The sequence below is a fragment of the Mus caroli genome, chromosome 14 (genome assembly GCF_900094665.2).
Source record: "Mus caroli chromosome 14, CAROLI_EIJ_v1.1, whole genome shotgun sequence".
Taxonomy (NCBI): domain Eukaryota; kingdom Metazoa; phylum Chordata; class Mammalia; order Rodentia; family Muridae; genus Mus; species Mus caroli.
Window position 1 is genome coordinate 95,846,814 of NC_034583.1, and position 12,422 is coordinate 95,859,235.

General features: G+C 47.4%; 1 protein-coding gene across 3 annotated transcripts; it reads right to left on the bottom strand.

Annotated features, from left to right (window-relative positions):
• Positions 1 to 4,292: 4,292 nt before the first annotated feature.
• Positions 4,293 to 9,327, bottom strand: Spry2 (sprouty RTK signaling antagonist 2). 3 transcript variants are annotated; one of them, XM_021182412.2, is made up of 2 exons: positions 8,854 to 9,327; positions 4,293 to 6,123 (listed from the first exon to the last, which is right to left on the bottom strand). In XM_021182412.2, the coding sequence occupies exon 2, from the start codon at positions 6,070 to 6,072 to the stop codon at positions 5,125 to 5,127; it is 948 nt and encodes a 315-aa protein (XP_021038071.1). In that variant the 5' UTR covers positions 6,073 to 6,123; positions 8,854 to 9,327; the 3' UTR covers positions 4,293 to 5,124. The 3 variants fall into 3 exon arrangements, with proteins under 3 accessions (XP_021038071.1, XP_029324542.1, XP_029324543.1); XM_029468682.1 differs by lacking the exon at positions 8,854 to 9,327 and adding an exon at positions 7,687 to 7,829; XM_029468683.1 differs by lacking the exon at positions 8,854 to 9,327 and adding an exon at positions 7,160 to 7,393.
• Between the last annotated feature and the right edge of the window lie 3,095 nt (positions 9,328 to 12,422).

Genomic DNA, 12,422 nt, shown 5'->3' on the forward strand with positions numbered 1-12,422 from the left:
AAAAAAAAAAAAAAAAAAAAAAAAAAAAAAAAAAAAAAGAATAAATGCAGCAGGGCTGCAGATGAACGTTGAGCACAAAAAACCCACCAGAAAGCTGGGCTCAAGAGAGGGGAAGGCAGGATTGCCTTAAAAAGACAAGCCTAGGGTACACGTTCCAGGCTAGCCTGTGCTGGGTTGCTGTCCTCGAACAGTTAGCACTCTGAGCTCTACCTGTTCCAATCAGATTAACTAGTCCTATGACTCCTACACAGTCGGCATTCAGAAATTAACAGACCAGCCTGAAGCCTACAATTCCAGCCCTCCACAGGGTGAGGGAGTTGAAGAACGAGGAATTTGAGGCCTGTTTGGGGGTACGTCTCAATGAATGAATGAACAAATAAATAAATAAAATTTAAATTGAAGGGTTGCTTTGCTCTTCTTCTGGGCGGAGAGAATGTTTTGCTAATCACACAATTCTTCAGTGTATTAGCGTCTGTTTTGAGAAATAAACCCCTATAGGCATGCTCAAGTGATAGATGCCTCCGTGTAGCCAAGCAAGAGGCCAAAGCTCCATTCTAATTTCGTTTACTTTCAAGAACGAGTTACCAATTAAGACATACTTAAAAAAACAAATTATAAATCAGTCAAAAGCGGTATTAAATAAAATGCATAACATCTGCTAGCCAGTGATAGACGTCTAAGTGCTAACGTTTAATGGTTTTCATTTACTGTATGCCATGCGCACACGTGTGAATTTGTGTGCATGCATGTGAGGTTTGAAGTGAATTCCGAGACTCTTCCTTAATCACTTGTCACATGATACACTGAGACAGGCCTCTGGCTGTACCAGAACTTGTGGATTCAACTCATAGTAGTTGGCCAGATGGACCTACGGGTTCCATCTCTGCATCCCTGAGTAGTAGGGGGAGTTGCTGCAGCCAGCAGCCACACCTTCCTCTGACTTCTTCCTTGACTTCTGGGTACCTGAAGTCCAGTCCTCACATGAGTGGAACACTTTATCACTCAGTGGTTAACACTGAGCCCCTTTCTCAGCCCTCTTGGTCTTTTTTTTTTTTTGGCTCCTAGTTAGTGACTACTTATTCCGACCAAATGCACAGTGCCTTTGGTAAAACTTAGTGCCATTATTCACCAGGTCCTCTCAAATCCTGCCATCTAAGTCTGTAGTTCTCAGTACATGCAGTCGTAATCGCTTTCTCTTTGGATGAAGAGCCAAACCAGTGGCGACATACTTCAGATGTCTATCTTCATGACAGCCAGTGTTCAGCCAAACCAGGTAGGCCTTGATAAATTTCTGACCTGGTTTTCTCAGAGGAGAAAAAAAAATGTATCTGTCCAAATCAAAAATAGAAATGAATGATGCTAATCTTAATGGATACAGACAATAGATTAGTTAGATACTGGCAAAATGACCCAACTTGTTAATTACAAATGTTCATATTACTTTTGCTTGACGTGACATTTCATGCTAGGTCAGTTTTGAACTCAGTCTGTCTCGCCTACCGAGTGCCTGAATTCCAAGTTTGTACTTCCATGCCTTGTTTGGGCTGTGCCAGAGACTGAATCCAGGCCTCTCTTTGCAGGGTATCAAATACTCTGCCAACTGAGCTACACCTCTTGAGACTGATTTAACCAAAATAGTCCAAAACATGAAGATAAAAATGTGGTTTTTGTGTGTATAAGTAAATGTTAGGTATTGTATCCTGGGTCTCACACAAGGTAAACACTCTATCCTGGGTTATATCTCAAAACAAATGACTCTTTGCTGTAGAATCTAATTAGTGTCAAAACTGATACTGAACACCCATGCTGTGGTCCTTTTGCACATTTAGGAAAGGAAGGTAAATAGTCACTTGTGGGTGTAACTCCAACTGAAATCCCACATCCAGGAAACCTTTCATCATGCCCTTAAAAGCTCACACATGACAACGAACCTATCGATGATCCACTGTTACGCTCTGTGCAATGAACTGAGCAGACCCATTTATCTGACATCACCAATACCTTAGGGACTCTGGAGTTGAACAGTCCTCGGGACAGACATGTCCTGAAGAAAGAAGGTACGCCGGCAGTTGGGTTGGAATTACATCCCTGGGTTTTGGCTTTCTTCTTTCAGACAATCCCCAGAGCATGCTCCAACATGGCAGAAATTTGGCAAGGCCTTCAAATCTCTCCCTCAAAACACACAAATGAATGTTTCAAGTAACAACAGTCCAGTTGTCATTGGTAAATGAATCTCAAATACATAGTATGCACAGATTTGAGAAAAATGTTAAGACGAATCAAACTTTAAAACCGACTCCATGTTCAGCAGTTCCTTTCGCCTGTATCATTACTTTTAACTTATTATATCAAAATAGAGTTATCGGATCATCAACTCAGTTTGTTACCAGTGTCTTAATTTTCAATAGAAACTAACATTTTGAGATTATTATTCCTCTGTTCCCAAGTGAGGCTGTTATTTTTAACTCTTACCACAATGTGTAAGACCTAATTGATTTTAATCTATCTGGTCATAAGTATTTAATTTTCATGGCTAAAAATGAATTCTATACTGGTATAGGCAAATTCAACACTGAATAGGTCAGTTAGAAACTCCTTGAGGAATCCAGCTTCCTTATTTACTTTAAACAAATTATTTCTGCTAGCACTTAACATATTTATACACCAAGTCCTCTCTGTTCTAACTTCAGTTGACTATCCTTGGATTTCCAAATCAACGAGCATGCTTGACTTCCGAGCTCTTTAAAGACACGCTAAAGTACAATGCAATCTCTAGGTCAGCAGCCAGACTGACTGCAGATAAACCTGTTGAGGGACGATGGTGCATACAGATCTCTAGGCCGCACTAGAGATTCTGATTTGGTAATTATGGAGAGAAAACTTTAAATCTAACTTCAATAAGCATTCACTAGCATCTGCTGCCACTTATGTACAAAACTGCTCTGAAAACTGCTTACACAGTCCAAGAAAATTTTGACTTTCGCAATTTTTATAACTCTCACAAAAAAAAAAAAAAAAAAAAAAAAGGAAAAGCTGGGCTGGTGCATGAAGCACAGTGCTAGGTCTGAATGACTGTGCTTTCCAAATCTTTAAGACGACCATGAGTAAGAAGCCCTGCTTCACTTTCCCGCTTTCTAGTTCTTTCTGAAATCACCAGTGAGAAATCAAACCCAACATTCCATGAGCATTCGGTATCTCCGAGTTGAAGCTAAAAGTAAGCAACTTATAACTTAATTGAGGCTTGTGTTGTCTGGAGTAAGTTCAGAGACCAGTTTAGGCAGCCATAGGGTTCCTTGAAAGCCCATTTAAAACAAAACAAAACAAAACAGAAGACAACTTGCACTAAGACCTCTTCACACAAGAGAACAGGAAACAAGAGATTAAGCTAGAACAGCAGGGAAATAATTTCCTAGACTTCCGGGGATTCTTGGCAGCAAAATGCTAGGCTTTTGGGAAAAAAAAAAAGAAAATTCACCAGCCACCAGGTGACTAATATTGTCAAGATGGGCCTGTAGCAGCTTGTGTCTTTGTTCCCACAAGACAGCTCTTGAACACTCTGATTTTTTTGCCATACTGCACGCTTACATAGGAGTAAAACTAACTTTCTATATAATGTGATTCAGGTCAGAGATATGAACCGGCACACTTGGATTTGAAATATCTGACCAACCTGAATCAAAATAGTATTTTTAATGTTTTTTTTTTCCAATAAAGAACATGGTGTGATGTTGATGAACCGCAGAATTTAAAGCAAATAAACACACAGTAGGAAGAACCATGGCCAGCTTAAGTGAAGAAAACATTTTTTCCTTCCTCCGTTATAAGGATCCGCCTGCACACAGACACGTTCCACGTCTGACAGACAAGTACTCAGTGTTTATTGAGCAAACTCGTTCCTCTAGTTTTGAGTCTCTTTGACATCCATTTTTAATACTGTATATTAGGAAAAAATTCTAACCGTTAATCTTTCTGGAATGTCTTCTAAGTAAGTATACTCAAGATAAGAGAGTTGCCAGGTAGAGCCAAGGCATGCCAGCAGGTCTGCAAAAGACTGGGAAGAACAGGACACGACAGAGTCAAAGGACCTTCTGACACTTAACAAAACTCAGACTCTAGTACTCGGCTGGTTTGTCCTGACAGGCAACAGCATCTCTGAAAGCCACGAGTTGCCCTAAAAAGGACTCTTGTGCAGATAAGCGAATCTACTGGAGAGAATACCTTGACATAAAACGTGGCTTCTTACATTTGAAACAAACAAGAAACCAGGTAAAATAAGACAAAACAAGCTCAGCTTAATTTCAAACGTTAATATATTTTCTATTTTATATTGAACATAGCATCTGTAACCTCTCCTTTGCAGCAACCATCACATCCTCATAAAAGGGGCAAAATTTATGATGCCTCTTAAAATAAATATTCTTTTTTTTATAAAATAATAAAACTTCAAATAAATATTCTTTACACTAAACAATATGTTGAAAAAATTAGAAAATAAAGGTTGAATTTTACTGTAACTGTACAATATACATCAAGTCCAAAGGGAGATCAGAGACTTACAATAAAGGTTTCCTGTAAGGCAAAATACAATCTAAAAACATACTGATTGATTCACATTCTTCCGAATGTACAACATATTAGTATAATATTTTGTGACTGTGCCATGAAGCATAGCACAACTTGTTTTTTTCTTTCACAGTTGCAAATATTATCGTATATACAAAAATATAGCACATTATCTCTGGAGAAAACAAGGAGGGGTCCGGGAGCCATTTGCTAATTTACACATTTTGCATGGACTATTCACAAACAAGAACAACTTCTTCGCCTAGGAGTATTTGCTGCTTTAGCTTATGCAATGTGGGTCAAACTTCTGTTGCCCTTCCTTGGGGTTCCATTAGCTGAATTCTAGCAAGCGTATCAGTTAAAATGGCACATGGACCAAAAAAAGAAAAGAGAAAGAAAAGCCTCTCACTGCAAACCACAAATCCCCTAACCCTCTACGAACAGTGCCAAGATTACAACTGTTTAGTTGGTTGCATATGTGTTAAAAAGGGAGGGGGGGGCGGGGAACGGGAGGGGGCGGAGCAACAATCCCTATTACTGCAATATTCCTGATTAATAATGCTATGTCGGCTTTTCAAAGTTCCTGGGGGGGACAGTGGGAACTTTGCAGCAAACTGTATTTGAGTTTTTACAACGACAGCCCGGCCTGTTCACTCGATCATAACACCCCTGGCACAATTTAAGGCAACCCTTGGCTGGAAGGTAACACCATAAACAAGGCAAAAACAGAGACATGACTCCCATCGCTGACCATCGCGTACAACAATGGGACTGGCTGCAAGAGCACGGGTTGTCAGCACAATTGTCCTCATCGTCATTGGAGCAGTGATAGAAGAGACCTTTCACACAGCACACACAAGTCCCATAGTCAATGACGTTCTGGGCTGAGCAGAGGCACTGCTTGTCACAGATCCAGTCCGACGGCAGGGGCCTCGGGTAGGTGCACTCCTTACACTTGCACTTGCCGCAGTCCTCACACCTGTAGGCATGCAGACCCAAATCATCTTTGCTCAGTGGCTTAAGCTCACCAGGCTTGAGCTCAGATTTAGGCTGCACTCGGATTATTCCATCAGCAGCAGCAGGCCCGGGGGAGAAGGACGGTCCTAACAGTCTCTGTTCCGAGGAGCTGCTGCTGGTACTTGTCCTTGTACTGCTCCGAGACCCTGAGCTGACAGTGCTGATGGACCTGGACAGAGGGGCCCGTGAAGAATGGACCTGCGAGGGCTGGAGCCTGGGAGGCTGGCGGTGCTCGGGCAGACCGTGGAGTCTTTCATGTTTGTGCTGAGTGGAGGGGCGAGGAGCAGGCTTGAGCCCAGGTCTTGGGACCACAGTAGGTCCCTCTGTGTACTCATTGGTGTTTCGGATGGCTCTGATCTGATCCAGAGACAAGACGTGTACCTGCTGGGTAAGGGCATCTCTAGGATCCGGCTCCCCGCGCTGCCTGCCACTGTCATGGGTTGTCTGCAGCAAAGGCTGCGACCCGTTGCCACTCTGAGCTCTGGCCTCCATCAGGTCTTGGCGGTGTGTTCACCCCAGCAGGCTTAGAACACATCTGAACTCCTGGGGAAACCAAGAGGAAAGAAAATGGTTTACACTCTAAGACTTCCCATTCTCCACCCACCAGACTCGGCAACTCTTCCACTTCCCTCATCCTCTGGAGAAAATGGGACTTGGAAATGCGCTGGTAGTGGCGAGGTAGGAGAACAGCCGATGGTGGAGGCATGTTCTCAAAAGTGAAAATTAAGGCTAGGCACTGACAGTTCTGCAGTCTTAATAAGTGCAGAAACTCAAAGCTAAGCTCTACCGATTCACTGAATGCTTTACTCAAATAAACATGCAATTTAGAAGGCTCCGGCTCGATGAAAAAATTGTCAGGAAACGCTGGGGCATAACCGCTACCAACAGATTCACAGGTATACTCTTCAGATTTTGAAGTAGGTTTAAGTTTGTCGTGATCATTTTTACATGAAACACCAACAGATACCTACAAATCGGTCAAGTCAGTTTTTTTTTTTACATCACACTTGCACCGTGAGTGGTCTAATCCCTATCTTTTTCCAATCTATGATAAAAAGTACATTTCAAGGGCAATTAAAGTGGAGTTTTAAATAAATATTATTAGCATAAAGTTATATAATTAAAGTAAGTCATCTCGAATCCCATTAGGTAGCACATGAAAATAAAGTTCTAAGACCAGAACTTGTAAATCAAATATTCTACAGACCCACATCCTAGGCGTCTAGCCTTAGGTTCCGAACCACAAGTCATTTTTTTTAATAAATAAAGCATGCAAAAAAACCATGATTTTCTCATCTTGAAAAATACCCGAGAGCACAAAGCAAGTAACTGCAACAAGAAAAGTTTTAGGAATCTGAAGTGTCACAGTGGAAGCCTATGATCCTGTCAAGTAAACTTAAAAATTACAGTCATGCTTCGATTTAAGTACCATCCCATCCCCTCTCCCGAGTCCACATGAAAATAAAGAAAAATAAGGAAAACCGGATTTTTTTTTTTAACCCAACCTCTGCTTTTTGGAAAAGGACAGCGAACAAGGCAGGTGGCAAACCAGACAGAGCTGGAAACCGGATCTGCTCACCTCCAACAGCAAGGTACACAAGGCTGTTCTTCGCTTTCAACCCGTTTATCGGCTCTATCTGCGCCCCCACACAGTCCCCAGCAGGTGGGACTCAGCCAGAACCCCGGGGGACTTTTCTCCAAGCGGACTGACGCTGTCCAGGGGCCAGCCCGGCCCCTCCCGTGTACAATCCGCAGAAGCTGAGGCAGGCAGGGGGCGCGGGCGCCTCCGAAGGGGACGTGTCATGAAAGGCACGAGCACACTTTCCCCTCCTCCACCCCCGCGGCTAAAATTTCCCCCAACCCAAGAGGAACTGCCATTCGGCCCCAAGAGGGGGAGCCACTCTAACACGCCCACCCCCCCGCCGCAAGGTCACCACAAGGTGTTTCTGCGAAGGCCCTCAAAACGCCCGTCCTCACTAGTTTCCAAAGCCGACGGCCCGAGGAAGAGAGCCGGGCTCAGGACGCACAGCTTGCACCCACACTCCCAGAGCGACTCCACCGGGCAATGACCGTAGCAATCACTGCCTGTAATCTGCACACGCCTACCTTCTTTTAGATCAGAAAGAATAAGACATTTCTTAAAACGAAAGAAAAATAGCTTTATCCAGAGCCCCACTGCACCCGCCAGGCATGCACAACTATGAGCCCCGGGGATCGGAAACTTTTCCGTGAGGACCTGCTTGCTGTGCAAAGTAGCATCTTTCGAAAGAAAAAAAGAAGTGATTTCTACAGATCCCTGGCCGCCTCCAACGCAGCCCCCCCCCTCCTGCGCTCTCCCAGTTCCTCTCCCTCCCCCTTTGAGAGTGCTTTGAAACCCCCATTAAGAACAGTGTGTGATCAGACTAAGGATTAGGGGGAAAGGACTTCAGCACTAGGGTGGGGCAAACCGACACAGAAACCCCTTTGTAAAAAAGGCGTTAAGACTCCAAATCTTAAAAACAGTAACACAAAAGAGGGAAGGGGGAAAAAAAACCTAGCCTTTTTATTTTGCCACCTACTTCCAGGTAATGGAAAACGATCGCGACCACTTGATAACTCTTCCTGTGCTAGGTCAGCCTCAGGGTCCAAATGTATTTAAAAAAAAAAAAAAAAAAAGCGTGACCTAGGCCGAACCACGAAGAACGGAAAAAAAGAGAAAGCTGCACTTCCGAACCGCAGAGACGCGGCGCCAGGCTGGGCGACGCTCCCACCCGCACCGGGCTAGACTGTCCACACCGGGCAGAGGCGGGGACTCCCTCCGCCTGGCACTCTCGCCTCCGCTCGCCCGCCGGGTCTCCTGGCCGGGTGAGAAGCCCAGTACCCCAGCCCCACAGGCGCCTCCGCCTCAGGATGGCTCTTCTACAACTTCAACCGAATGGAGGAACAGGTTAGCAATGCCAGAGCCTGCAACAGCGACCTAGAAAACACTTTGTGTTTTCCCTCCCTTAAAGCTCTCGGCGACTGAATCGTCGCCAATGCAGGGGTAGGAGTAGAACGCAGTGAAGCGGTCCTCCGCCCCAAACTCCTTAAGAGTGAGCTGTCGTGGGACGGGGGACACTGCATAGGCGTACCCTGTAGCCCAGCCATGGCCGAACCCCTGTTCTAGGCGAAGGAGATCCGCGGGGTAGTTCCCGAATCCTCCCGAGAAGCAAGCTGGTTTAGTGGAGAGAGGAACCCGGACCCCACTCCCGGCCGGCTATGGTTCCAGAAGGGGAAAAGCCAAACGCTCCTCACCGTGATCGCGGCTTTGCACCAACCCCTCTCCCTTGGATCCTCTTCTTCCAGCGATGTGCAAATAAATCCAGTCCCGATGCAAACTTTTTCCTTCTTTCCAAACTCTGCTTCAGTCCAACTTCCAAGCAATCGGTGGATTAAAACCACGGGGAAATTTTGGAACCCAGTCCTCCACTGTTGGAACCCTCCCGGATTCCGGGCTAGATGACCTCCCTTCCAGAAGCGCACGCGGAGTATTTCCTTTTCTCCCCCCCTTCTCTCTCCTTTTTTTTTTTTTTTTTTTTTTTTTTTCTCAATGAACAAGAGGCCGAAGCGGCAACGTTGGCGAGTCTCTTTTTCTCCTGGTCGATGAGAGAAAGCGAGGCGAGCACGGCCTTACAAAGAACCTAAGGCCAGCTCGCCAAGATCTGGGGGCCCGGGGCTGCTCCCGAGTGGAGGCAGGCGCGGGGCCGAGGGCCGGGCCGGGCGCGCGCGGGGGCCTGGGCGCTGCGCGCTCCGCCGGCCCCTCTCCTCCGCTGGCGCTGCGGCGCGCAGCTCTCGCTCGTGCAGACTGGGCGTTGCGGAGGCGCGGCGGCGAAGCCGAGGCGGGGGTGGGGGTGCGGAGGGGGAGGAGGCGGCGGGGGAGGAGGGTCTGGGGCCCGGCCGGGGATGGGGGGGGGAGATCGGGGGGGGGAGGGCGCCGCTGGCCTGCGCCCTCGCCTTTCCGGAGGAGGCAGGGAGCTCTGCAGCGGCCGCGGCAGCAGTAAATGGCGTCATGTGGATCCGAGGCGGAACAGAGCAGTTGTTGTCCCAGAGGATATATCGCATCCGGTCCCAGCTCATTGGCTCCGCGGGGCTACATTCACTCGCGCTCCAGCGCCCGCCAGCGCTCCGAGCCGCAGGAGGCATTCAAAAGGGCAACCGCGCCGCCCCGCGCGTCCCCAGCCGCTCCTGCAGCCCGGGCGCCGTCACGCGGGGCCGCGCGGGCCGCCGCGGGGTCAGTTTATCTAGTTTCAAGGAAACACTGACCTTAAAGGGTTCCCCCCCCCCCAGCCCCCACCCAGAGGCTACCAGCCCGAGGCTGGCCTCGCTCGGGGAACTTTCTCCCCCTCGCCGCCGGGAGGGGAGAAGGAAGAACGTTGCAAACTAACCCGGCCGCCCCGTGTTAGCGAGAAAAGCAAGTCGCAGCTTTTTAGATTCGATTCGGAATCTCCATTTCCATCCTACCTCTTCTCTCCTGACTCTCCCCCCCCCCCGCTCCACCGCACCCCTCCCCCACCGATGCCCAGGGGGCGAAAAGGGTGGGGGAGCAGGACGGGGAGGGAAAGGGGAGCGGGAAGTGAGGTGGGAGGGCTATTGGTTTATTCTTTGTCTACTGGATTAACCCGATTATACACCGGGCACCAGCACAGCCCGCCTCCCCCACCTCCTGAGCCTTGTACGGGAGGAACGGAATGTAGATTCGGGTTTCAAGTCCCTTCTGCTCTGGCTGGGATTGGCTTTGGATTGTGTGTGGACTTGTAGTTTGTTAGAATTTCCTTTTTAAGAGGGATTATCTATAGATGGAGGCCTTTTGAAGATTTTTTTTTTTGGTACTGTTTTGCTCGATGCAAAAACCTTTTAAATTAATTCTGTAATACCCACGCGATTACTCAGGGCGACATCATGGACTTCCGAAATGGGGGTGTGGGGGGGAGAGCCTGTTTCACTACAGAATTCCTCCTTCGCGAAACCATAAATAAAAAGAGCGTCATCTTTCAAATCCCACTGTCACCTAGAACATTCTCATATAAGTTCCTCCTGTTCATGTTGGAAGTGGACTATAGTTAACCATTTAAAACACAAAAATAGGCACGCTCTGGCCGCGGCTGTACTAAGGTGCCTGCACGTGGAAGCACGCGCGGGGTGGGGTGGGGGTCACTGAAATGCATCCACACGCACACGTTGCAATTTTAGCTGAGATTTTACATTTTTTTTTAAACCGGAAGGTACCTGCTGTAAGGTCAAAATCTCCGCACAGCACCTGCGACCTTGCACCGTGCGAGGTTAGAGCTCCTAAAAACGTGGAGTTTGACTTCTCTCGCTCCAGTCCTCACCTGTTCGCTGCTACCCTGGACTCTAGCTGCCTTCTGGCGACGTCTCTAACTTTGTCCCTGGCACCTCATTCGCCTGGCTTGCGCTCTCTCCTTGCCCTCTCGGTGTTTCTCCACCACTCTCCTCCTTCGCCTAGGGTTTGGAACTAGAGATGGCAGGGGAAGTGGCATGCGTTATTTCCGGGCGCTGGCCTACGTCCCCCCAACTCCACGGCTGAGGGTGGAAGACGCTCGATCGGCCGACTCTGTCGCGTCCCAGCCACTCTGGGCTCAGGACAGCAGGGCCTCTCCGGCCACCGCGGCTCACGCGGCGTCGGAATCCGTGGAGTCTCCAGCAGGCGAGCGCGGGCGCCGCTGCGCTTCCCGAAGGAGCCGCCAGGGGGCGAGCGCGGGCCTCGAGCTGCTTTCTTCTGCGGGACTCAGTACCTGCTGGGGGGCTTCCTTTCAAAGAAGTGGGTTGGCCGGCTTCGGAATTTTAAGATTTAAAGTATAAACGCTATGCAAGGTGGAATTTCTTGCCACCCCCTTAGCCACATTCCCTTTGAGATTGAGCTGGTTCGATTTCGAAGAAATTCGAAATTTCCACCCAGGAGCTAGGAGGGTCAAAGGCAGGTTGTGCGGGGCAGGTCAGAAAGGAGTTGCTGGTGTGTGACCAGCTAGCATCTGAAAGCAGAGCTGGCAAGGGAAATACCTCCCCTCACACCCTTGCACCCGGTGGCCGCTTCTTGGGAGACATTTGCCCCATGCCATTTCCTCCAGCGCCGCAGGAGCTCTGCCAACAGGTCATTAGGAATCAAAGCATAAAATAGAATTTAAATCAGGAACTTCCGGATGCTTGGGGAAGAATGTAAGAATTCCTACTTATCTTTGATACATTAGAAAGGATTTTAGGTAATAATCTACTGGTTTTCTCTCCCATAATCCTCACATTAGGAAAACATTTTACCTGTAACTTAGGAGCAAAATAAATGGAAGATTCTGTTGGATTCTTTTAAATTATTCCGTAGGCTGTATCTTAGTGCTTTATTGTTTTTCAGCCAGTGAAGTGTATAAGCTACTATATTGTGCTTCCAAAGACTACTGTTAAAATAAAAAAGACTAATTGTATTTGTGCACACATTGTATATGCACAATGAGGTGTTTCATGAAACCGCTGTGCCTCCAAATCGGTTATCATGCTCACAGATTAAAACTGGAGTCCACTGTGGAAGAGAATCCAGGGTAATGGTAGGGCCCAGACAAACATCAAGAGAAAGCACACTTTCAGATGTGTTGTGGAAAGTTCTAGAAAGAGAACTCTGCCCTAAGCAGAGGTTTTACCACTTGTCAGGCACTGTGAAACAAAACACAAAACACAAACAAGCCCAAGGGACTCGATGTTGCAATGAGATACTCAACTCCAGGTTCCCAGGACTCATCAAGTAATATACTTTACCAGCTCTAGCTGTTGAGCAGAATCTGCTGTGTACTAGTGTTCTCAACTCTGGCTTTATTTTC

Coding starts and splice junctions, on each gene's coding strand:
- Spry2 (XM_021182412.2), bottom strand. CDS start 6,072: ATGGAGGCCAGAGCTCAGAGTGGCAACGGGTCGCAGCCTTTGCTGCAG.